Source organism: Narcine bancroftii, chromosome 2, assembly GCF_036971445.1.
Source record: "Narcine bancroftii isolate sNarBan1 chromosome 2, sNarBan1.hap1, whole genome shotgun sequence".
Taxonomy (NCBI): Eukaryota; Metazoa; Chordata; class Chondrichthyes; order Torpediniformes; family Narcinidae; genus Narcine; species Narcine bancroftii.
Window position 1 is genome coordinate 83,497,286 of NC_091470.1, and position 27,631 is coordinate 83,524,916.

Genomic DNA, 27,631 nt, shown 5'->3' on the forward strand with positions numbered 1-27,631 from the left:
TCAGATTCTGAGAGCTTACTAAAAATAATTTGTATGTTGAGATGAGAATATAAATGAACATGTAAAAGCTGAATTTGAGTTTTTACCAGGAGATTATTGTCTTATCATAAAACAAGTTGGCAGGCATGTTCTGGTAAAAATCGGACACTACTTGCTAAATTTCTTGCAAATGCACACAGGAAAACAGCCATTTAACAAGTGTTTATCCAATAATATTAATATATTATTAAGCTTCACAATCAAAACAGGTAATTGTTTAGAAATGTTCTTCCACAAATTCTGTTGTTCACAAAATATCCTACAGTACTTGATGAAATGCAGCTTACAATTCGCCTTAATTTTTGGAGCTACTAACTGAAAACTAAATTATCAACGACAGCCTCCTGCAGCAGAACACAGAGTAGCAGATTCTTCTGAAGGTCCATGCACCTTTAGACCAGTAGGTTCAGTCGAAATATTCCCTCAGTTCTGTTGCAGGCTGAGCCAGCAAACTTTTTCATCTGCTTCTGCCTCATCTTGCCTCCTTGGCTGAATGGAGTTTTGCCCTAGATATTTTCATCTTTGTCTCTTATTTTTCTTCAAGATTATTCAAGTCGAGGAGGAGTCACGTGATGGAGTAGTGGCCGGTAGGGGAACTCCAGCCCTCTCCAGAAAAGTAAAAGAAAGATAGAGAAAAAACAAAGGCACAAACATAAAAACCATAACAAAATGAAAGTAAAAGTGTGGAGAAAATGGCAGCGAAGAAAGAAAAATCAAAAACAACGGGAAGAAAAGAAGAAGTTAGGACGCTGGAAGAGGAAGGTGAAAGCCTTACCGGTACAAAGAGGCCCGCTGTGGAGTGAGAAGCTCGCTCCCTGAGGTCAGTGGAAGCCCCGAACTCGGGACTACAAAAATGGCTCACGGAGCCAAACAAAAGTGCGCAACCGCGCACGCGCGAATCCTCGCGCATGCGCGATGCGCAAGACAAAAATAACACTGACGGGAGGGGGGACCAGCTGAGGAGTAAATCTCCACAGCTGAAACAGACAACTACAACACAACAGCAAGAGGAAAACATAGAAAATAACGAGAACAAGAAAGAAGAGAATAAAAATGAGAAATCAAAGAAACAACAGATGACCAACCCAGAGGAAGAAGACCAACACCAAGACACTTTTAATAAAAATAAGAAGACCAAAAATACCCAACAAAATAAAACAAACAACCCAACAAGAAAACCAGAAGAGACAGAGGTAAAGGACACAGATCCTGGAGTGGACTCAGAAGAAGGAGGAAGAACACAGAGAAATGGAAGATGAAGGGAAGGGCAAGTACATGGATATTTTTTTTTAAAAGAATATATGGAATCAGTAAAGGAATGGCAGTCACAAGAATTCAGTGAAATAAAAAGAAGAATAAAAAGTACAGAAGAAAAAGTGAATAGATTAGAGATGATCATGACAGATATAGGAAAAAGAGTAGACAAGGTGGAAGAACGAGAAACAGCCATAGAAATGGAAGTAGATGACTTAAAAAAGAAACTAGAAGAATCTGATAAAAAAGTTAAAGAGACACAGGAACTGTTAGCTCAGAAGATAGATATAATGGAAAATTATAATAGGAGAAACAATATAAAGATAGTGGGCCTTAAGGAAGATGAAGAAGGCAAAAATATGAAAGAATTTATAAAAGAATGGATCCCCAGGGTCCTAGGGAGACCAGAATTACAGGAAGAAATGGAAATAGAAAAGGCACACAGAACATTAGCCCCTAAACCACAACCACAACAAAAACCAAGATCCATTCTAGTAAAATTCCTAAGATATACAACAAGAGAAAATATATTGGAAAAGGCAATGAAAAAAATAAGAGAAGACAAAAAACCACTGGAATACAAGGGTCAAAAATTTTTTTTCTATCCAGATATAAGATATAAGTTTTGAACTCCTGAAGAAGTTCAATGCAGCAAAAACGACCCTATGGAAAAAAGGTTATAAATTTATGTTAAAATACCCAGCAGTACTTAAAATAGTTATTCCGGCGCAGCAAAGCAAACTATTCTCGGATCCGGAAGAAGCACGAAAATTTGCAGAACAACTACAAAACAGACAGAGATGAAGAGATGTAACAAGAACAAAATGACAACAAACTATATGTATGTGTGTATGTATTAGAGCCCACCTCACTGACAAAAGGCAAAGGAGGAAAAACCCAACACCCAACCCCAACCAACCAATTTTCCCTTGCAACCGCTGCAATCGTGTCTGCCTGTCCCGCATCGGACTGGTCAGCCACAAACGAGCCTGCAGCTGACGTGGACTTTTTACCCCCTCCATAAATCTTCGTCCGCGAAGCCAAGCCAAAGAAAAATATATATACATATATATATATGTATATATAAAAAATATAAGAGCATAGGTAAGAACTAAGAAGGGAAAGAAAGGGAAGAAAGGAAGAAAGGAGGGAATTAAGAGAGCGACCTTTGTTATATATGAAGATTAAAATCTTTTCTGGGGGGGGCTGGGTGGGGGGGAATACAGTCACTGCGAAATCAGTTGACGCTTGCGAGTGGATTCGCAAATCCAAATGGAGAGGGTAGATGTGGTTGCCTGACAAGGGACAGAGGGCAACTCAGAAAGGGGAGGGACTATTGGGGTTAAAGGAATCTTAGATATGAGAATAGTGGAAATATTTTATGTTTTAGAAATGTTGTCTAATAATGTGTTCAAAAAAAGAAAGCAGAAATGTATAAGAAGGGAAGGTGGTGATGAGGAAATGGAAAGGAAAGATAAACAAAGTATGAAATGGCTATGTTGAACTATATGACTTTAAATATTAATGGAATACATAACCAAATCAAAAGGAAGAAACTATTAAATTTACTGAAAAAAGAAAACATTGATATAGCATTCGTACAAGAAACACATCTAACTGAAGTGGAACACAAGAAATTAAAGAGAGATTGGATAGGACATGTAACAGCAGCATCGTATAATTCAAAAGCCAGAGGAGTAGCTATATTAATCAATAAAAATGTACCAATCAAAATAGAAGAGGAAATAATAGATCCAGCAGGGAGATGTGTAATGATAAAATGTCAGATATATTCAGAATTTTGGAATTTACTTAATGTATATTCACCTAATGAAGAAGATCAAAAATTTATGCAAGATATCTTTTTGAAGATAGCAGATACGCAATGGAACATACTAATAGGAGGGGATTTTAACCTTAATTTGGACTCAAACATGGATAAAACTGGAAAAAAAACTAACAGAAAGAACAAAGTAACTAAATTTATAATTAAATCGATGCAAGAAATGCAACTTTTGGATATATGGAGGAAACAACACCCAAAGGAAAAGGAATATTCATATTATTCGGGTAGACATAAAACATACTCAAGAATAGACCTATTCTTGTTATCAGCTCGTATGCAAGACAGAGTAAGAAAAACAGAATATAAAGCTAGAATATTATCGGACCATTCACCTCTGATATTGACAATAGAGTTAGAGGACATCCCTCCAAGAATGTATAGATGGAGATTAAACTCCATGCTACTTAAAAGGCAGGATTTTAGAGAATTCATTGAAAGACAAATTAAAATGTACTTTGAAATAAATACAGAATCAGTGAAAGATAAGTTTATACTATGGGATGCAATGAAAGCGTTCATCAGAGGGCAAATAATAAGTTATGTAACTAAGATGAAGAAGGACTACAATCGGGAAACAGAACAGTTGGAAAGGGAAGTAAAAAATATAGAAAAAGAATTAGCAATAAAGGAAGATACAACTAAAAGAAGAGAATTGTCAGATAAAAAAATAAAATATGAAACACTACAAACATAAGGTGGAGAAGAACAGAATGAAGACAAAACAGAAATATTATGAGCTAGGAGAAAAAACGCACAAAATTTTAGTGTGGCACCTTAAGACAGAACAAACTAAAAGAATGGTATTGGCATTAAGGGAAAAGGACAAATAAATTACATATAATCCAACGGAGATCAATGAAAACTTCAGGGAATTCTACGAGCAACTATATCAAACTGAAAACGAAGGGAAAGAAGACAAAATAGATGAATTTCTAACTAAAATTGAACTACCGAAATTACAAACAGAGGAACAAAATAAATTAATAAAACCATTTGAAATAGAAGAATTACAGGAGATATTATAAAACTACCAAACAATGAAACACCAGGAGAGGATGGATTCCCAATAGAATTCTATAAAATATTTAAAGACTTATTAATTCCTCCCCTCCTGGAAGTAATCAACCAGATTGATAAAACATAAAGCATACCAGATTCATGCAAAACACCAATAATTACAGTAATACCAAAGACAGGGAAAGATCCACTTGCACCAGTGTCATATAGACCAATATCTCTACTTAACACAGATTATAAGATAATAGCTAAACTATTAGCAAACAGATTGGCTGACTATGTACCAAAAATAGTAAATCTAGACCAAACTGGATTTAGTAAAGAAAGACGAACAACAGACAATATCTGTAAATTTATTAACTTAATTCATGCAGTAGAAGGAAATAAAACTCCAACAGTAGCGGTTGCTTTAGACGCAGAGAAGGCCTTTGACAGAGTAGAATGGAATTATTTATTCAAAGTACTACAAAAATTCAGCCTACCAGAGAAATATATTAATTGGATTAAAGCATTATATAAGGGGCCATTGGCGAAAGTGACAGTAAATGGATATATATCAAAACAATTTAACTTAAGCAGATCAACAAGGCAGGGATGTCCAGTATCTCCCTCACTGTTAGCGTTAGCTATAGAACCACTAGCAGAACTGATAAGAACAGAAAATAAAATAAGAGGGATAAAAATAAAAGACAAGGAATATAAAATCAGTCTATTTGCAGATGACATTATAACATACTTAACAGAACCAGAAATATCAATAAAAGAATTACATACGAAATTGAAGGAATATGGAGAAATATCGGGGTACAAGATCAATGCAAATAAAAATGAAGCAATGCCAATGAATAATGCGGATTTCACAAAGTTTAAGAAAGAATCACCATTCAGATGGCAAACGCAAGCAATGCGATACCTAGGTATACAACTAAATAAAAACCTCGGCCATCTATATAAACTCAATTACCATCCATTAATGAAAAAATTACAAGGCGACTTAGAGCATTGGAAAGACTTACCACTAACACTGATAGGAAGGATAAACTGTATTAAAATGAATATTTTCCCAAGGATACAATACCTATTTCAGTCATTACCAATACACCTAACAGAGAAATTCTTCAAGGAGTTAAAGAAAATAATAAGGAAATTCTTATGGAAAGGGGGAAAACTGAGGATAGCACTAGATAAATTAACAGAATGGTACAAACAAGGAGGCTTACAACTATTATAGAGCCGCACAATTAAGATACCTATCAGATTTTTATCAAACAAGGGAAAAACCAGATTGGACCAGATTAGAACTAGATAAAATAGGGGAGAAGATACCTGAACATATACTATATAAATGGGATGAAAAATTGGTGCAACGTAGGAATTCACCGGTATTGCATCATCTGCTCAACATTTGGAAGAAGATTCATGTAGAAAGGAATAAAAAAAATGACCAACTACCAAAACTAATATTGACGCAAAATCAGCTAATCCCTTTCACAATAGATAACCTTTCCTTTAGAGAATGGGAGAGAAAAGGGATCAAAAGAATAGAAAATTGTTTTTCGGGAAATAAATTATTATCCTTTGAACAAATGAAGGGCAAATATAATATAACTCATGATACAATGTTTGCATACTACCAACTGAAAACTGACTTGAAGGACAAATTGGGAAACAGTCTAAGGTTACCAGAAGGAAGCAATTTTGAATATGTGATTACAGACACAATGATAATTTAAAAATTTGTAACAAACATGTACATCAAACTGCAAGAAAAGGAGAATGAGGAAACAAACGGTAAACCTAAACAAAAATGGGAACAAGATCTAAACATAAAGTTAAAGAATGAAACATGGGAGAAGCTATGCTCCGGAACTATGAGAAATACAATAAACACGAGGTTACGCATGATACAATATAACTGGATACAAAGGCTATACATCACACCTCAAAAGTTAAATAAATGGGACCCAACAGTATCAGACAGATGTTTTCGCTGTGAAAAGGAAACGGGAACAACAATTCATGCAATTTGAACATGTGAGAAAGTGGAAAAACTTTGGGAAGATCTAAACCAGATATTAAATAAAATCACAAAAAGCAATATACCAAAAACCCAGAGATTTTCCTCCTAAGTTATATAAGAAACAAAGAATTTGGACTCGATTTGGATGGAGCACAAAAAAAGATTTGTTATGATAGCCCTAGCTGTAGCAAAAAAATGTATTATGTTAACCTGGAAATTAGAAGACAACTTGAGAATACAACAATGGTATATAGAAATGAATAAATGTATTCCATTAGAAAAAATAACATATAATTTAAGAAATAACATTACAATATTCGAACAAATATGGGAGCCATACATGAAACATAATAGAGAAATCCTACCATGGACTTCAACCACCTAAAATGACAGAAGGAGAAGATAATGAAAAGAACTGACTCAGTAAAATTTCTTGTTTATTTTTATTAAGTGACAACATTGTTTAACGGGTTTAATGTATCTTATAGATTGAACTTCAAATAAATGGGGAAGGGGGTGAGGGAGGGAGGGGGGAAGAAAAACGACACTGTATATATTTAAGAAGAAAAATGTCTGTATGTATCTTGGTCAATATGGTTATAATGTGAAAAATAAAAAATTTTAAAAAAAGATTATTCAAGTCTATTTCATCCACAAGATTACTTTCCGCTCCCAATCATACTCCCACTAACTTACTGACCGTATTGAACTGAGATTCAGTAGAACTGTACCGTACTGGCGACTGGTCCCGCATCCCGGCTCCTCCCCCTGGGGCTTGCATATAACCCAGGTTTCCCGCCTAAACCCAGAACCCCTCTGAAGCCTGTTTGTGAACCCTATCTGCGTTGTAAGCTACTAAAAGTGTTTGTTCTCCCTCCAGTCGAGTGTGAGCTTTTATCTACACTACAATTTTATTAGCTTACAAATAGGGATGGAGGTGTTACTTAAGCCCAGTATGCTGTTAATAGACCCCCAGTCCCCCAATGCAGCTGAGGAGTTCACATATTGGCTAGACTGTTTCCAGGCCTACCTGAATGTGACCAGGGACTTCTTCAATACAGACGAGCACCGGAGGTCTGTGCTCATCTCAAGGGTAGGGACCAAGGGGTACACAGTCATCTGAGACTACCCGATGTACGAGGCCTCTCAGAACGATGACCTGAGGCCAGCGAACTCACGCTCTCGGGTGAGCACTTTCAAGGACCAGTTGCTCCCATTACAGTGAACCCTGCTCTAATGGTTGTCACTTCTCGAGCCCAGGAGTGCTTTTTCTGTGGCAAGGGACAGCACCCCCATGTCCGCTGCCCAGCCAGACTTGGCCTGCTCCAGCTGAGGGAAAAAGGGACATGAGGCGAGGGTCTGCCACACGAAGAGAGGTCCAGGGAAGTCCATGGCCTGTATTGCTCCTGGATCCGATTCCAGCCCCAAGCCATCTGCCACAGACTCGCCCAAGACCATCTGCTGCGCAACCCGCCGGCTATGGAAACGGTGCGAAAAGGCTCAGCGGCCATCTTGCAGCGGTCTGATTTTGAATTCAGTGCCATAATCATAGTCAGAGGAGGAAGGAGGGCGGCCATCTTGCCGTGCCATGAGGTCGGCACCATTTTACCTGCACAGGTCAACTCAGGACGGAGGGAGCCACTCGGGGGAAGAACATGATGTCTCCGGCAACCTGGCATCGCTGGTCCTCGACCAGAATAGACCTCACCAGCTCAGCAACTCGATGGTGATGGTGAAGGGAAATGGATATTCGACCAAGTGCCTGATTGACACAGGTTCCATGGAAAGTTTCATAGACTCACAGATTGTGCAAAAATCTAACTTAAAAATGTACCTGTGTAATTATCGAATCTTCCTAGTGTCCCAGTCCCATTCGGCGCACATACAGAAACATTGAATAGTTCATCTGTCATTTGAAGGGGGGAAATTTTGTAAATTTTGCATGGGCATTTTAGATGAATTGTGTGCTCCAGTATTGTTGGGTCTGGACTTTTTGTGTCACCTTAAAAGTGTGACCTTGGAGTTTTCTCGTCCCCTTTCCCTTCTAACAGTTTGGAACAGAGGACCCTCTAAACCAGGACCCACTTGCAGCCTCTCCACGCTGAACATTGACCCGCCCCCCCTCCCCCACCCCCCACACTATGCTCTCAAACCTGTCTGCCAACTGTAAGCCCATTGCCACCATGAGCAGGAGGTACAGTGTGGAAGACAGGGAGTTTATAAAGATGGAGACCCAGCGCCTGCTGCAGGAGGGGATCATTGAATCCAGCACCAGCCATGGAGAGGGCAAGTGGTGGTAGTAAGTTACAAGTCCAGGTTATTGATTGACTATAGCCAAACAGTTAACAGATATACACTCCTGGACATGTACTCTGTCATTTGCATTTTGGATACCGTGTACAATATTGCGCAGTACTGGGTCCATTTGACCATCAATCTGAAAGCTGTCTATCACTAGCTGCTAATCTGTCCCATGGTCTGCCATACACAGCATTTGAGGCTAACGGGTGACTCTATCAATTCTGGAGGGTCCCTTTCGGTATTACCAATGGTGTGTCTATTTTCCAGTGGCAGATGGACAGAATGGTGGATGAGTACGAGTTGAAGGCTGCCTTCCCCACCTCGATAATGTCACAATCTGTAGCCACACCATGGAAGACTATGATGCTAATCTCAAGAAGTGTCTCCATGTGACGAGAGCCCTGAATCTCACTTACAATTCCAACAAGTGTGTTTACATGACTATCCTTAGCTAAATGATGGAGAATGTCGTCATTGGCCCCGACCCTGATAGGATGCGGCCCCTGTTAGAGCTTCCCCTCCCTGGAGCCACAAAGGCTTTGAGGAGATGCCTGGGGTTTTTCTCATATTGTACCCAGTGGGTCCCTCAATATGCCAACAAAGCTCATCCCTTCTTAAAGGCCACCACCTTCCCTCTTTTGGCAGAAGCCCAGATGGCTTTTAATTACCTCCGAAGTTACATTGCAAAAGCTGCCATGTACGTGGTAGACGAAAATGTACCTTTCCAAGTGGAAAGTGACACTTCAGACGTAGCCTTGGCTGCTACTCTCAATCAGGCAGGCAGGCCAGTTGCCTTTTTCTCACAGACACTTCAAGGCCATGAGCTCCAGTACCTGTCTGTGGAAAATGAGGCTCAGGCCTTTGTAGAAGCCGCAAGGCCTGGAGGTAGAAGATATATGCTCCTCAAGGACCAGCGCTCTGTCACATTCATGTTCAGCAATGCCAAGAGGGGAAAAATCAAGAAAAACAAATTGCTAGGTGGAGGATCGAATTCTCCACCTACAATTTTGACATCACCTACCAGCCAGGGGCCCTTATCGGCCCTCCAGATGCCTTGCCAAGGGGTTGCTGTGCCTCCGCACACACCGGTCAACCGCAGACCATACACAATGAGCTCTGCCAGCTATGGGTCATCTGCATGGCTCATTTTGTCAAGTTCCGCAATTTTCCCTATTCAATAGAAGGTGTCAGGGAAATTACCAGGTCATGCCAGTTCTGCACATTTTTTTTTGCCCCATGAAAGCGCATGAAATCATCCAGGACCTTCAAACGGCTCAGTGCCGATTTTAAGGGACCTCTCCCCACCACGAATGGTAACATCTACTTTCTCTCGGTCATCAATGAGTACTCCCGCTTCCCGTTCACCATCCCATCCCCAGACACAGTCGCCTCATCCGTTATGAAGGCCCTAGACTCTATTTTCACCCTGTTTGGGTATCCTGGCTATATTCATAGCGACCAGAGCTTAGCTTTCATGAGCGATGAGCTGCTTCGGTACCTGGTGAGGGGCATCGCGTCCAGCAGGACTACCAGTTACAACCCCTGGGGGAACAGGCAGGTTGAAATAAAGAATACCATGATCTGGAAGGCTGTCAAACTTGCCCTGAAGCAAAAAGGCCTTCCACACTTGCACTGGAAGGATGACCTCCCCATCGCGCTCTATTCAATTTGGTTGCTACTGTGCACTACAACCAATGCTACTCCTCGTTAGCTCATGTTTACATTCAACAGAAGGTCAGCATCAGGGACTACACTCCCAGTCTGGCTCACTAGTCCAGGTCTGGTCCTTCTCAAGAAGCACATGAGAAGAACCAAGACTAACCCCTGATGGAAAGGATGAAATTGCTCCATGCCATCCCCACATACGCCTATGTGGAGTACCCGGATGGCAGGGAGGACACTGTCTCCAGCAGGGATCTGGCACCTGCTGGAACAGAAGATCTGGTGCCTCAGGTGCCTCACAAGCTACCGAGCTTTTTCTCCCCACCCCTGCTCAGGGTCTCAGGGGACCCGATTCAAGAGGAGAATTAACCCCCCTCTACCATTGAGCCGGAGCCCCAGCCTACTACCCTTCCATCACAGGCAGACCAGGAGACTCAAGGAGCCCAAGGCCCCCCAGTGCTAAGGCAATCCATCAGGATCTCCAGACCCCCGGACTGCCTGAATCTGTTAATAGTATTGTAAATATTTCTCTTCTGTGTCTATTACTAGCTTCTGATCCTTGTTCTCTTCATTCACAGACCCTTAATTCTAAAGGAAGGGGTGAATGTAGTGAACTGGGATTCACTAGAAGTGTGCTGCACTTATGACTGGTCCCACCTCCCGGCTCCTCCCCCTGGGGCCCTGTATATAACTCTGGTTTTCTGCCTAAACCCAGAACCCCTCTGAAGCCTGTTCGTGAACCCTACCTGTGTTGTAAGCTAATAAAAGTGTTTGCTTTCTATGGTGGTAAACCGGCCCTCTGTACCTGCAGGAGTGTAAGGGGGACAGGACAACACCTGGCCGGCTGTCAATCAGTCGACCTGAATAGATCAAGCCCCACCTGGTCGGCTGTCAATCACCCTCCGGGATATAAGCCTGCGCTGGCCTCCAAAGTCTCACTCAGAGTTACTGGAGTAACAACCAGCCTGGTTCTGTGGAAGTCTTTGTGGAATAAAGCCTGTTGTACAGTCTTTACCTTGTGTGTGTCTGGTTCTGTCCAACAGTGCACCACACTCTCCCTCCAGTCGAGTGTGAGCTTTTATCTACGCTACACTGACCACCCTATTTCTTTTCTTGGCTTCATATTAATTTCTCTTCCCATTCATATGCCAGCCAGCAATACCTATCTTGGTTAACATATCCTTTGTCTTTCTATCCTTACAACTCCAATCTCCTCGAATGTGCTCATCTTTCTTATCACTCCAAAACATTGCAAGCAATTTTCTACTTCAATTACAACAATAAAACAACCCACGTGTTCTGCCTTTGTCATCCAGCTGGTCAGCACAGCTTTTCACTGGTTTTATTCTTTACCAACTGATTAATTCTGAGAAAATGTCCTTCAATGGCTTGGAGACACAGAGACTGCAGATGCTGGAATCTGAAACTCAACACAGTCTGCTAGAGGAACTCAGCAGGTCAATAGCATTAGCAGGAGAAAAAAAATGATGTTGAAAGTCAAAACCCTTTATTGAGACTGGTTAAATATAGTAAAGAAGCCAGTGTAAAGATGATAGGATGGGAGGGGTGGGACAGAAGCCCCATATGGCATTGGTGAACCAGGCAGTGGTGAAGTATGACTGAAAGAGACAAAGGAGTGGCAGATGCGAGACAAAAAGAGAGCAAAGCAAGAAAAACATGTCAGGTGGAGGAAGAAAAGAAAAGTCATACAGAGTGGACATGAACCTGAAATTAGGTTTAGCTGAAATTAGCCTATTAGTTGGCGAGGGCAAGCTGGGCAGTAGGATCTTTTTCCTTGCTGTCCTCTCATATTTGACATTTTCATGCAAAGAAAATATTTCTGACTGTCCACCATATTGATGCCTCATAATTTTATAAACTACTATCAGGACCTCCTTCAACATCCTACAACTCCAACAAAAACAATCCATGTTTGTCCAACCTCTTCTTATAGCGCATGTGCTCCAAACAAGGGATACTACAAGGGAATGAATGAGGAGTTGGCCAATGTAGACTGGGAATGCAGGCTCTATGGCGGGACGGTCGAGTAACAGTGGAAGACCTTCAAAGAGATCTTTCATGGTGCTTAACAAAAGCATCTTCCAGTTAAAAGGAAAGACACTAAGGACATGGACAGCCCATTTTGGATATCTGAGAAAAATAAAGGAAGGCATCAAACTAAGAGTTCATGTGTTCAAAGTCACCGAGTAGTGGGAAACTAGAAGATTGGGAAAACTTTACTAGAACAAAGAAGGCAATGATAGACAGGTAAAATAGATTATGAAAAAAAGATGAGTACAAAATATAAAAAGACAGAAAAAGATTTTATAATTATATAAAGCAGAAAAAGGAGGCTAAAGTGAACACAGATCCCTTGGAGGATGAGAAGACAGAATTGATAATAGGGAAATGAGGAAATAGCTAAGGCTTTGAATTATTATTTTGTGTCTGTCTTCACAGTGGAGGACTAGTCCACCATGCCAAAGACAGATGTTATAGATGTAATTAGAGGTGAGGACCTGGATGTAATAGTTATCACTAAAGAGACAGTACTGAGCAAACCAGTGAGCCTAAAAATAGACAAGTTCCCTGGTCCTGATGGAATTCATCCCAGGGTACTGAAAGAAATGGCAGAAGTTACTGTATAGTCGAGGCTTTGGTGATAATTCACCAAAGTTGTCTGGATTCTAGGCAAGGGCTGGCAGATTGGAAGATGGCAAATATGACGCCACTGTTCAAAAAACAATGTCAGCAAAAGGCAGGTACCTTTTGGCCAGTTAGTTTAATATCTATAGTTGGGAAAAGGCTATAAAAAAGGGGGGAAATGCTTGTGCATGAATCGCACAAGGTTGGTTTGCAGGTCCAGCAGGCTATCAAGAAAGCAAATGGAATTTTGACCTTCATTCTGGAGGGATTGAATTTAGGAGCAGGGAGATCATGCTGCAACTGTATAGGGTGCTGGTGAGGCCACATCTGGAGTACTGCATGCAGTTTTAGCCTCCTTACTTGAGGAAGGATGTACTAGCTTTGGAAGGGGTGCAGAGGAGGTTCACCAGATTGATTCCAGAGATGAGGGGGTTAGCCTATGAGGAGAGATTGTCTGGGACTGCACTTGCGAGAATTCAGAAGAATGAGAGGGGATCTTATAGAAACAGATAAAATTAGGAAAAGCAGAGACAAGAGAGGTAGATAATTTATTTCCACTGATATGTGAGACTATAAATAGGGGACAGAGTCTCAAAATTCAGGGTAATAGATTTAGAACAGAGATGAGCACTGCTTTTCCTATGGAATTCTCTGCCCATTGAAGCCGTGGAGGCTTCCTCAGTAATATATTTAAACAGAGTTGGATAAATTTTACATAGAATGGGAATTAAGGGATATGGGGTAAAGGCAGGTTGGTGAACTTGAGCCTATTATCAGATCAGCCATTTTGCTGAATGACAGAGCAGGCACAACTGTCCAGATGTCCTTCTCCTGATCCTTTTTTTTAATGTTCTTATGCAAGTTCAAACAATATCCAGGTAGAACTCTTCAGCACTTCCTCCAAAACCTCCACATCCTTCCTGTAGTCCAGCAACCAGAATTGCACACAATATTCCAAAGTCTTATACAACTGCTACAACTTCCTAACTTATATTCAATGGCCTGGCTCATCATGAGAACAGATAAGAAGATTGAGTTTATATGTTAATGTTCAGAAGAAAGAGTGATCTCATTGAAACATATACTGTAAAATTCTTAGATGGCTTGAAAGGGTAATTGGAAGATTTGTATTTCTCCTGGTTGGGATGTGCAGAACCAGGGATCACAGACTCAAAATAAGAAGATTGTTGTTGAAGACAGATTAAAAAGATTTTTTTTGTATCACTGAAAGACTCTTTGGAATTCTTGACCTCACAATATAGTTGGAGGTCCAATTGCTGAGCAGGTACAAAAACTTAGATACATTATGTTTTAAATATTAAGTATACAAAGGATTATAGTTGGTGCAGGAAAGAGACCCTGAGACACAAGATCTTCAAAATCTTAATGAATGGTGGAGCAGACCAAGAGACAAAATAACTACTCTAGCTTTAATGTTCTCAAATGCACCAAATTCTATGAAGCTTGATTTTTAAATTTTTTAAAAGCCCTTTCAGCCCATAAACCCATGCCCACCAAATACACTATTTGACCTACAAACCCCATATGTTTTTGAAAGATGGGAGGAAACTGGAGTGCCAGAAGGAAACCCATGTGGACACAGGGAAAATGTACAAACAGCCCTGGATTGAACATGAATTGCTGTAATAATGTCGCACTAACTGCCACGCTAACCATGCTGCCCTGACCATCTATAGCCGGCCAGGCTTTGGGTTTGTTGAAATCACACCTCTAAATGATACTACCTTACGTATTCTCTTTGAAGTTCTATAGATTGATCAGTCTGTTAAATAATCTTCCCACAAATATCATGCCCTACAGAAGTCCTTCAGATCCAACTTTCTATATTTGGTACAATACCTGAATTTGTGGTGCTTTTCAAAGTGAGCACAAATTTAAAAATCCAATTTAAACCATGGAAGAGAACACATTACAAACAAAACAAAAATGTGCCAAACCATTGGCTTCCATTTTAACAATGGAATAAAAAGATCTATAAGCGGACACCAGGCCAATGCCTTCTTTACAGCAGAAAGAAGATATCATTATCAACCATCTTTATTTTCTTCAAAGAAGAGCTACCAAATTGAATTTTTTTCTTATATAATTGATAGGAGAATAAAGAATTAAATATTTTAACTACATATTCAGGAAAGCTTCAATTGGGTAGATCAAAGCAAATAGAAAAATATGGTATTTTACAAAATGGTCCTTCCATTCCATTCCTACAGTGGGGAGCCTCTTTCCCTTCCAGCACTCTGCCTTCCTCACATGACTCCCATGATCTGTACATCACTTCCTCTTCCTTTCCCACAGTCTCAATGGCTATACCCATAGCAGATTCTCTCACTGTTCTCCCTCAATGGCATCTGGTTGTTGGAATGTGATTGAAATGAAGAAAAGCAATTACAGATGAAAGGCAAAATAAATTCAACTAAGTTTGCACAGAATTGGAGGTGAATCACACTGTTGTGAAAATTAATACACTTGCACAGGTAATTTACCTCGGATATCATGGTGCTGAAACTGTACGTTGCACTTCCTTGTGTTTCTTCCACCTATGGAGGAAAAACATTGTCCTTACCTCTTCATTCTAAAAAGGCTATTACAAATCTATGTAAAATAAACAGTTTACCACTTTACAATCTATACATGCAAACTAAGACAAGTTAATATTTCAATCAATTATTTAATGATCACGGACACGTCTGATATCATATAACCCAACAACCTCAGAAAATTTGCAATCAATAGCATAAATGCAGGCTAATTTTCCCTAAGAACATTGAGCTAATGGTAGTTTCCTTACAATGAAATTCTATTAATTCAGCATAGAGATAGAAACAAATCACTCTGGTTCTCAGAACCGCCCAATAATGCAGTAGTGGCTTTGCAAGGCTTTCCAAATTTGCAGCACACTTTTCTACTAAGAAAGGCTAGAAATTATGTTTAAAACTCTTTACAGAGCACTGATTACAATTTTCTGATGTTCAAAAAATAGGCTAAACTATACAAAAATATCCACTCCAATCTGATTTATATGACAAATGGACACAAAAGGATATAGGAATAGGTCACTTAGTTCAAGCACGATCTGCCATTCAATGCCATTGTGGCTGATCTGCAACCTAACGCCACACACTCCTTTGTTCATATCCCTTTGTTTTATTAACATCCATCAACTTCGGGTTCAAAATTAACAATTGGTTCAAGATTAGTTGCCACTTGTGAAAGAAAATACCAAATTTCTGCCTTATCTTCATGCATGATTAATGTAGTGGTTTACACAATGTGGGTTCGAATCAGAATTTGCACTTTCTCCCATGACCGGAGGTGTTTCCTCCCACATTCCAAAGACTACAGTGGTAGTAGGTTATTTGTTGGCATGGGCTTGTGGTCCGGAAAGGCCTGTTACCACGTTTTTATCTCAAAATTAAAATTAAATTAAATTTAAAATTAATTCTTCAAAAGATATTTTTAGGCTTTATCTCCCTAATCAAGATAATTATTTTCTAGCAACACTCAATTTATTTCCAAATGGTTGAAAATGTCAAATCAAGTCACCTTTAATCATTCTGAGGGTAATAGCTGTGCAATCTCTCCTCACAAGTAAAACAATGAGAACAAAGAAAACAAGTTTCCAGAATTGTTCAGCCATCCAAAAGTGATCCAACCAAGAGTTTCTATCTTTATAGCATAATGTCCCCATTTCCAAATATAAAGGTTTAGTATTCCATTATCTTTTGTAACTAATCACAGCAGTTTATTGATCGATGTGTACAAATCCACAAGTTTTTTTCGGCTTCCTCTTTTTTCCCCCATTTAGAAAGTGCATCATTTTCCCTTTAGATACTACTAAAATATGGTGGCACATTGTCAAAGACTACACAGAGAAGTCATCCACCTCAAATATGAACATTTAGAGATTATCTTATTCTATGAATAGAATGACTAAATCTGCAATACAGCTATCTTTATCTCAGAGCTCATCACTGTTCCACACCACTCTTCTCCAGCTGAGTGGTTGGACTGGATAGAAAGGGCTTATGGAAAAAGGGGCATGGAGTGAGGATTCCACACAGTACTCTGACCAGAATATTACCAGGAAAGTTGATGAAGGAAAGGCAGTTGATGTTATCTACGTGGATGTCATTTATGTGGATCTTGCCTATATGGACTTTGACAAGGTTCCGCATGGGAGGTTGGTCAAAATGGTTCACTCGCTCAGTATTCAGAATGAGGCAGTAAATTGGATTAGATATGGACTTTTCGGAAGTCAAAGTTAATTGCCTCTCTGAATGAAGTCCTGCGACTAGTTGAGTGCCTTAGGGGTGAAGGGCTCAAGCTTGAAACATTCACTGCCTTTTGCTTCCTATGGATGCCATGTGACCTGCTAGGTTTCTCCAGCACTTTCGTGTACTGCATTGGACACCAGTATCTGTAGATTTTATTGTTTACAGCCATTTCTTAATGATATGCATGTTAATTTGATTGAGGATTATAAAACCATTAGAGGTGGAGATGGGTTCCTTCTCAATATTTCAAGCTGAGCTAAATATCTTTTTGTAAAATTTAAGCAATCTATTATTTAATTAAATATTCAGTTACAAAAATTTTACGAACCTGATGTATTGCAATCCCAAAGCTGCAACATTTACCAGAAATAGACGACATTTTTCTGCAATGTACCATAGACGAACTGTTTAAAAACTAACCTTTTTTCTTTTCAAGCCCAAGCTCATTTTCCACAGCAACATCTTCTTGAAACCTGGTTGAAAATATGCATTGGTTAGTATATATACATTTTACAATTTATACACTCCAAAATGAATAGCTACACTAACTTTGTAACTGGTCAGAAATCCAATTGCATTAATGAGAACATATAATAAATTGTGTTTTTAATTTGATGAAATTTCAGCAAAATTTAATTAGCATTAAAACTCACTTCATTTTATTGAGATTGGAATTTTCTAAATATAATGAATATTAGATTATTACAAGATATTCTGACTTCAATGACTTTATAAAGAGATGGCAGAGGTCGACAGCATTGAGTCCACGCTGCTGAAGATCCAGCTGCGCTGGATGGGTCACGTCTCCAGAATGGAGGACCATCGCCTTCCCAAGATCGTGTTATATGGCGAGCTCTCCACTGGCCACCGTGACAGAGGTGCACCAAAGAAAAGGTACAAGGACTGCCTAAAGAAATCTCTTGGTGCCTGCCACATTGACCACCGCCAGTGGGCTGATATCGCCTCAAACCGTGCATCTTGGCGCCTCACAGTTTGGCGGGCAGCAACCTCCTTTGAAGAAGACCGCAGAGCCTACCTCACTGACAAAAGGCAAAGGAGGAAAAACCCAACACCCAACCCCAACCAACCAATTTTCCCCTGCAACCGCTGCAATCGTGTCTGCCTGTCCCGCATCGGACTTGTCAGCCACAAAAAAGCCTGCAGCTGACGTGGACTTTTTACCCCCTCCATAAATCTTCGTCCGCGAAGCCAAGCCAAAGAAATGTTATAAATTTACAGTTGTGGAAGTGAACTCAATAATATTCTTTTAACCTCCAAAAAATAATCTAGATTGTGTACAAGTTGCTACATGCACCCATTCCTCCATCTTGTCAGTGAAGCTTCTCTATATGCAGAGCAAGCAGACCATTACCATCAATCCACCTGCAATGAGCAAATGCTGTTGGTTCTTTCATTATTTTAACCTTGCATTGTTCAGCGTAACAAAGAAGCATGGTCATCTAACAGTACAATTTATAGGGAGAATCAAATTTTTTCTTTTTTTTTTCTCTTTGGCTTGGCTTCGCGGACGAAGATTTATGGAGGGGGTAAAAAGTCCACGTCAGCTGCAGGCTCGTTTGTGGCTGACAAGTCCGATGCGGGACAGGCAGACACGATTGCAGCGGTTGCAAGGGAAAATTGGTTGGTTGGGGTTGGGTGTTGGGTTTTTCCTCCTTTGCCTTTTGTCAGTGAGGTGGGCTCTGCGGTCTTCTTCAAAGGAGGTTGCTGCCCGCCAAACTGTGAGGCGCCAAGATGCACGGTTTGAGGCGTTATCAGCCCACTGGCGGTGGTCCATGTGGCAGGCACCAAGAGATTTCTTTAGGCAGTCCTTGTACCTTTTCTTTGGTGCACCTCTGTCACGGTGGCCAGTGGAGATTTATTAGTTAATTATACGTTGATTTACCTTTTCATCTGATGATGCAATGCTATGAGTATTGGATGCTTCCTAGAATTGTAACTGGTTCATTTTGTACAGATCCTGGTATGGCAAGTGATGAAGTTCCCTTTTAACTTCACCGACACTATTGGTAGATATTGAGCATCACTGGCAGAATGAATACAGGTAATGTAATTCAAGCAGCTAAAGATGGTGAGTATCTAGGAATTTCCAACAGGTGTGTTATCCAGTGAATTCTCATAAGTGAACTTTTGTGACAATGTTCAAGACATGTACAATACATGGCAGGTCACCACTGCTGTCTGGTAGCTTACTACAGGCAGTACCACCATCAGCAAACTGAGCAAGGGCCACAATATCAATTGTAAAGGCAGCAAAATTTCTAGACATCCAGGATCTTCACATCTCACAATTTGTAGCACATTATTACATTAGATGGTATCAGACTTGTAAATAGACCTCTCATTGGTAAAATATCATGTCCTTGCACATTTTAACTATACTTTCTATATGGTCTGCACTTTATAATACTATGCTCTGAACTCTTTGACCTACTGTAACACGATACCTTGCACTTTATTATTGCACCTCCTGTCTATTTCAGTTTGGGTTGACTTACTAGATAGCATATAAAACAAAGCTTTTCACTCTGGCAATACACAATTTGATTCAATTCTCAAAATCATAAATCCTTTGATTAGAAAGCAGAGTAAAATTTGATAGTCAACCACTGAGGTGGTGAAGTAAAATTCTGCTGCCTGGAATATCGTGTAGGAGATACACAATTCTCCCTTGATAAGGGGACAGAACTTTCCATAATATGCTGAATGTGTACCACTTTCACCTACTGAGACAACTGCTGATTCTGTTGCTTCAAACACACAGTAGTAGAGGAAGAATGAGACACTCCTTTCTGCTCACTTAACAAATAATGTGTCTGCTACTAATAATCCCAACCAGCCACTCATTCATTGGCAAACATTCATATTGGTGAACATCACATTTCTACTTTACTAAAAGGAAACACTAGAATCACACATCAAAGTCCAAGTTTATAAACAAGATCATTCCATTCTGTATACAAAACTAAATTTATTATTCTTAGAAAGTCCCTTAGACCCTATTCCATTTTCTTTGATCTGATCTCCTAAGAAATTCTGGTGGAATGTAGGTGACTCTCAGTGGAAGAAACTATAGTTTTCTTAGGTGACAGGAGCAGTTCTGACATGGAAGGCTACAGAACTTTAATAGCAGTTTTGGTTCTCTGATTAACAGCTAATGTAGTGGCAAGTATCGGAGCACAAAATATTGCCATATTATGAGAGAACAGCAGGTTCATACTCCTTGGAGCTCCTGCCACTTTCTCAGGTTAGTATGCCAGCAAGCTTAAGTTCTTGACTGTGGTGAAGCTCTGCTGTTTTGTAAACAAGGAAAAAAAATTCTCAATGGAACCCATGGTTCCACTGCACATTCAGGCAATGAGCATCAGTGCAAATGTTGAGATGGAAACTGAGGTATCACCTGCAAGATGGTTCCACAAGTGTGGTGTTGAAGGTTGAAAGGACAGGCAGAGCAAGATCAAGACATATCTGCTATTCTTTCTATGTTTTTACACCAGTTATTCTTTGCCCTTTCTCAGGTTTAGATTCACTTATCAACATATACACTAACCCTACTCCAGACCCAATAAAGCTTCTCTTTTAAGTGCAGACCAACTTTAAATGCATGCGGACACAAATTATTTTCTGCTCAAACATGTGCAGTTGTTGAACACAATTGAGAAATTGTGCATGGAGCACAAAAGTGATTTATTGCTGCATTCAGCTGAACTGTTGGTGCTTGACCATGTATTTGGTTTTTCATTAAAGAACTGGTCATTTGGGTGCATTTGGGGCAGCACAGGCTTGTGGGCCTGAAGAGCCTGTAACCATGCTGTATATCTGAAATTTAAAAAAATTAAAACAGTAATCACTAAATATCAGATTGTCAGTTTAACAACTAAGCATGCCAATGCCAACAAAATTTAATTTTATCAACACTGCTTTACAATCCAGGTCATTATATCTGGACAAATAAAAATAGCAGATGCCATGTACTTTAGAGAACAGAATAGGAAATAAACCTACATGTCCTCTGTTTTGTTTGCATCCCACGCTCTTTTCCATTCTCCTTTAGAATTCTTGTGACGTGCCAACCTTTCCTGATCAATCTGTTCTCTCTCTTTTTTCCAGCGGACGTACTCTGCCCTCTCCCGCCCTGTCATCAGCATGGTCATATCCATAGTGCCTTTCTGAACTGGAATCCCACCCTCCTAAAGCAAAAAAACATATTAAAAAAACATTCTGTATAAAAATATACTGTGCAATTAGTCAATGTTATTCATCTATGTTCATTTCCAGTTGTCTATATTAGACAAATAACTAATTATTTGGCACTGTCATATGAGGCAATTACAAAGGAATGGATTTGTTTCACTCGAAGCTACCTTGGCAGTCACAGTATCTGCTTGAAAAAGGATTGCTTATTGTACAGAATTGTTTTTCATAGAATGTGTGCATCATGGATAAGGTCTGCTTTTATTGCTCATCCATAAATGCTGTAATTATGCAAATTACCAGTACCCTTCATGAATCTGAACACTCCTGATGGTGAGTTTTCTCACTGTATTGTTAGGAATGGAATTTCCCAAATGTTCAAGAGGTGGATTTTGCACAGGGGACTGGGAAATTGGCATCTTTGTCAGTGCCAAGGTTAATATCAAGTCAACCAGTTTAATTTTTATTGTGGCTTGTTGTAGCATTTTTGACTACCATTCCAGACGGCAGTCAATGAAAACTACTTTGCTGTGTGTCTGAAATAACAGATGGTTTTATCACTATCTGTCAGTTTTGTATTAACTGTTACCATCACCAATCATGGTATATAATTTAATTATTTCACTGAATTTCTATTTTGGAATTGTGCAGATGATCTTTGAATCAGTAGTCCAAATCCCCCAATTCATTTGCAAAAATACCATAACCACCATGCCACTGCTCATTCTATGTACATAGTTAGACATGACACTGCTCTGTAATTGTTCCAATTGCCAAGGGAATCTTGGTTTTCAAGGGATATTAGCAATCTGGTTAAGAAGAGAGAGGTGTATAGCAGGTATAGGCAACAAGGAGCAAATGAGGTACGAGAAGAGTACAGAAAATACTTAAGAAAGAAATCAGGAAGGTAAAAAGAAGACATGAGGTTGCTTTGGTAGTGGTTGTCTATGTATTGAGTTTAACATATGAATCCTACATACAAAGTCTACTAATATAGCAAAAAAGCATGTCCTATCATATACATGTCACAAATTAATATAAATGTAATTCAATTCTATCCATATTTGTTAATTAAACATTACTACTTAAAAATAATTCTGGATTGAAACCAAATGAGATACATTATTAGTCAAATCTCAGAGTAAAATCTGCCTTCTGCGATATGATCTAGGTTGACCATAATTAAACCCGTATATAATCGGTTAATCTTTTTAAAAAAGAGGATTGAAAAGGGAAAAAAAACCAAAAAAACTAAATCTCATCTCCCCCTCCCTTTAATCAAGGTTATCTTGTAGAAATTTTTTTGAAGATATGGATCGGATAGCAACCTGGACAGAGAGTCGCCGGAGCATCCAACTTACTTAAATCTGCCAATCATGATAGGATTCTATGAATGGGTCCCACATCTTTTGAAATTGAAACTTTCTATCTTTAAAGTTGTATCTAATTTTCTCCAAGCTTAAATATGTAACCACTGTGCATGAGTAGTAGGCAAAGATTCATCTCTCCATTTCATTAAAATTGCTCATATGGCTACCAATGTGCGAAAAGCTAAAAGTTTCTCGAGTTGCTGACACAAGTATATCCGGTTCACAAGAAAAATCCAATTAAAGGCCATGGTTCTATTTTGATCTTAAAAATCGTTCGTTAAGATTGAAAAATGCTTTCCCGAAATCTTCCTAAATTGAGGAACATCAAAAAATAATGCATCTGCATAAAAATGAGATAATTTAAGTTTGGACAAGTGTATCTATGGACCACCTTAAATTGTAATAAACAATGACTTGCACAAAATGAAGAATCATTAATCAAACTAAGAGTTGAGTGCCAGTCTCCATCTGAAAATAAGATCTCACTCCCAATCATTCTTTATTTCAGGCATGGAGGCTAATCTTATATCCAATAAATCATAATATTTGTCCACAAGAAAAAAAACTGTATTTAAAAAATGTAGAGGAAAATCATGTAATTTTGACTGAACAGAAGGCCTAACTTGTAAACTTGTAAATATCTTGTAAATAAATTAAGATGACAATTGATCAAAAGAGGTAAACATATCTTCAATAAAAAGATCTTTAACTTTTGATCTCTAATCTGTGCTATTCCTGCATCTAATACAAAAGGTTGAAAATGATGGTTATCTATAATGGGACAAGCAAGAGGAAAACTGTTATAACCAAAAAATTTCCTAAATTGAGCCCATATTCTCAACTTGTTTCTCATAACTGGATTATGTGTCAATTTAGAAAAGGAAATGGGTGAAACATAACCTAAAATTGCCAACAAAGACGATTTTTTAGAAAACTTGTTCCATTTTTAGCCAAGAGGGGCTATTTATCGAAATGTAATAATAAAAATAAATTATGTACATTAATTTCCCAATAATAAAATTGGAAAATTTAGGTGATAATCCCCTGTTCCTTTTAGTTTTTTTTTTAAAAGATGGGCTTTATTTATACACGTGTAGTGTCTGCTAATGGTAGTGCTTCCAAAATGAGACGTCCACACAGCATGAGGTGAATCAGTAACTGAACTTCATTTTAAATTCCTCGTGCTGCTTGAGGAGACTGCCCATTTTCTGTGAGGAGCGCGCTGGCCTAGGAAGTGACGTCAGTGAGTTGTGGCGTCACTCCCCGTCCAGAGGCATGCAACATGGAAGAGGCCCTGTCCTCTGGTCAATGCGTTTTGCCAACTGCAGGCTTCTCCTTGGAAGGAAAAGGGGCCCGCGCCATCCTGTATTGGACAACTGAGGCAATGAATTCAACCGCTACACCACGATTCCCCTCCCCCAGAATCACTGGCTGATCTGGACAGAACGTCAACCACCACATTGGATTTGCCTGCGATGTGGCAAATGTCTGTTGTATACTTGGAAATGTAGGAGAGGTGTCATTGTTGCCTCGCTGATCACAGGTCTGAAACCTTGTTGAGTGGATGGGTGAATGGTTTGTGGTCTGTATAGGTGACGAAAACCCTTCCTTCCAAAATGTACCAGAAATGTTGTATTGCCAGGTACAGGGCCAACACTTCAAGGTCAAACACGCAGTGCTTAAGTTCTGGTGTCTGGAGATGTTTGCTGAAGAAAGCCAGGGGCACCACTGTTCATCAACCCACTGCTTCAGCACTGCACTGACTGCTCTGTCCAATGCATCTGCTGTAAGGGCTGGGGTGAGGGGGAAAAATCTGGATGGGCCAAAGACGTGCCTCCACCAACGTTGCTTTGGTTGCCTGGAATGCTTTAATAGCTTTGCGTGTCCACTGGAGTGCCTTATCGCCAAGTTTGATGAGGTCAAATAGGGGTTGCATGAAGATAGCTGTTCCTGGGAGGAAACGATGATAAATGTTCACCATCCCTAGGAATTCTTGTAGGCCTTTGATTGTGCAGAGCCTGGGAAAATGTTGGATGGCTTCCACCTTATCCGGCAGCGGTGTGGCTCCCTCTCGGGTGATACCGTGACGCAGGAAATAGATAGTTTTCAGGCCGAAATGGCACTTAGCTAGGTTCACTGTGAGTCCGAACTCTTGCAACCTGTCGAAAAGGTGACTCATGAGCGTCCTGTGTGTGCTGGCATCAGGCCTGGCAATGAGAATGTCATTCAAGTAGACAAAGATGACATCGTGGTCCCTGCCACGTCCATTAGATGTTGAAATGTCTGGGCTGCATTCTTTCAAAGGCCAAAAGGTGTAATAATGGCCATTTTTGGGGTGTCATTAGGATGCACTGGAATCTGATAATTCCCTTTGATGAGATCCACCTTGGAAAAGATCCAGCAGCACTGGAGCCTTGTGGTGAAATCCTGGATGTGTGGGATGGGGTATCTATCTGGGATGGTAGCGTCATTGAGACGCCTGTAGTTACTACATGGCGCCAACTGGTGGACCATGTGCAGCAGGGATGCCCAGGGGTTGTTTAATGGCAGGCGATACCCAACTCCTCCATGGCAGCGAACTTGGTCTTGGCTTGAAGGAGTTTGTCCTGCAGGAGATGCCATGCCCATGCATACACTGGGGGCTCGGTGGTTTCAATGTGGTGCTCCACGCCATGTGCTGGATTAGCATCGTGGAAGTTTGATGCCAAGAGTGATGGGTACTTGGCCAGTAGGCAGCTTATTAGTTATGGTCCAGGGCAGGAAGGAACATTGCCATAGAGTAAGGGGGGTACAACTGGAACGTGGTAGCATTGACCAAACAGCATCTGTTCATGTTCACCAGGTACTCTTGTGCCCAGAGGATATCATCTCAGAGTAGGGCTTGTCCAACAGACGCAATCGTACACTTTCAGTGGAAAACCGTGTCTGCAGCGTGGATTGCGACCAGGCAGGTGCTGAAACACGGAATGGAGAAACTGTTGGCTGTTTGTAGGGGAAGGCCCTTGGGATTGTATTTGAGTTTGAAATGCGTCGGCAGAATGAGGCTCATCTCTGCGCCTGTGCTGACTAGGAAATCCCTTTGTTCACTGTCCCCTGAGGTAGAGTAGGCCTTTATGTGTGCCAACCGCCAAGGCCACTATTGGCGGCCAGCCTGTCTGTTTTCCGCCGCTGCACTTGACTTGGCATTGGGTATGAGCATGGAGGGACGCACCTCCGGGCATTACGGCCCCATCTGCAGTGGTATAAACAGTAATCACTCTGTTTATCTGAGCACTCATTACGTTGCAGCTGGGCCGCAGCTACTGCCGGGGGGCCCAGCGGGATGGCTGAACCAGTGTCGTAGATCGGTTGCACATGTACGAAGCTCTGTTGTGGAGTGTGGAAAAGTCCGTCTGCTTCTTTGGCTACCAGGTGTGGGGCCCTGAAATCTGTGTCAGATATTGCCGAGGAAACGTGCACCAGTAGCTTGGAGAGGAACAGGGCGTTGATCAAGAAACAGTTTGTGTGTCCATCCATTAAGGCCACCATTTTGTGTAAGAGATGGGAGGGGATCCTATTGCCCAGGCCTTGCATATTCAAGATGCAGACAGCGTGCTCGTGTCAGCTGAGTTCTAGGGAACCGAGGAGGAAACACCAGAATTGTTCGTACTTGTGCTCCATGGAAGGATTTTCCATGAAGGAGGTTACTTTTGCTGTGGTAGCAGCATCCAGGGCGCTAACGATGAGGCAGAACTTGGTATCCTCCAAAACAATGCCTCTGGTCTGGAACTGTGACTCAGCCAGTTGTAACCAATTCCTGGGCTGATTTGCCCAGAAGGGCAGCAAATGCACACCCATAGCATTGGTCGCAGCCACTGCGACTGTAGCAGTAGTCGCATCCTGCATTTTGTCGCGTTTGAGGTGGGTTCCAAAAACATCAGAACAGTCGGGGTCACCAGTGTATCGTCTAACGGCAGTACTACCAAAATGAGAGACATCCACACAGCACGAAGTGAACCAGTAACTAAACTTTATTTTGAATTTCTCACGCTGCTTGAAGAGACCGCCCACTTCCTATGAGGGGCACGCTGGCCTAGGAAGTGATGTCAGCACGTCAACGTGTCATTCCCTGTTCAGTGGCATGCAACATGGAAACAGTGCCGTCCCCCGGGCAAAGCGTGCTGCCAACTGCGGGCTTCTCCTCAGCAGGGAAGGGGGCCCATGCCATCTTGTGTTGGACGACTGGGGCGGTGATTCGACCCGTCTAACCGCACAGTCACTCAGCCCGCTACACATGGTTGTTTTCCCTGCCATATTATGAGGAAATAAACAAATCTAATGAGTTAAATAAAGTTTGGGAATGAAAATTGGTAAGGATTGAAAAAAGTACAGAAATTTAGGTAAGGTGTTAATTTTAATTGAATTAATATGTCCAATCATTGTAATAGATAATAGTGACCATCCAAATAATAAACACTTCAATCTGATTAAGTAATACTAAGAAACTTTCTTCAAATAAATTTTCATAATTTTAATACCTCTGTATTGAAATTGGTCTTTCACTAGTTTGAACAGAAAATTAGGATACATTGAAAAAGATCCCTTTACGGGTAATAGTTCACTCTTGTATAAATCCAATTTATAACTGAATACTGGCCAAACTGTGCAAGGAAAGATCATATATTTGGTATAGAAACCTCTGGATTTGAAATAAAATGCAATGGATCATCTGCGTAAAGAGATACTTTATGTTTAATTACATTTGTATTTATTCCTTTAAATCAGTGGTTCTCAACCCTTTTCTTTCCACTCACACACCACTTTTAAGTAATCCCTACGCCATAGGAGCTCTGTGATAAGTAAAGGATTGCTTAAGGCGGGATGTGAGTGGAGTGAAAAAGTTTGAAAACCACTGTTTTAATCATACCCAATTTACAAGAGAGGATACAAATAACCTCCCAAGGATGTTGGGAAACATAGAGACTAATGC

The 27,631-nt window shown here is 40.4% G+C and overlaps 1 protein-coding gene across 8 annotated transcripts in view; it reads right to left on the reverse strand.

Annotated features, from left to right (window-relative positions):
* Window positions 1–27,631, reverse strand: part of LOC138753842 (coiled-coil domain-containing protein 9-like) — a 299,921-nt gene that overhangs the window by 100,124 nt on the left and 172,166 nt on the right. For all 8 annotated transcript variants that reach the window (XM_069917295.1, XM_069917298.1, XM_069917301.1 and 5 more), the window contains 3 exons: window positions 21,104–21,288; window positions 17,501–17,553; window positions 15,290–15,343 (listed from right to left, as the gene is read on the reverse strand). In XM_069917295.1, the coding sequence (XP_069773396.1) occupies window positions 15,290–15,343; window positions 17,501–17,553; window positions 21,104–21,288 (292 nt within the window). The remainder of the gene's footprint in view (window positions 1–15,289; window positions 15,344–17,500; window positions 17,554–21,103; window positions 21,289–27,631) is intronic.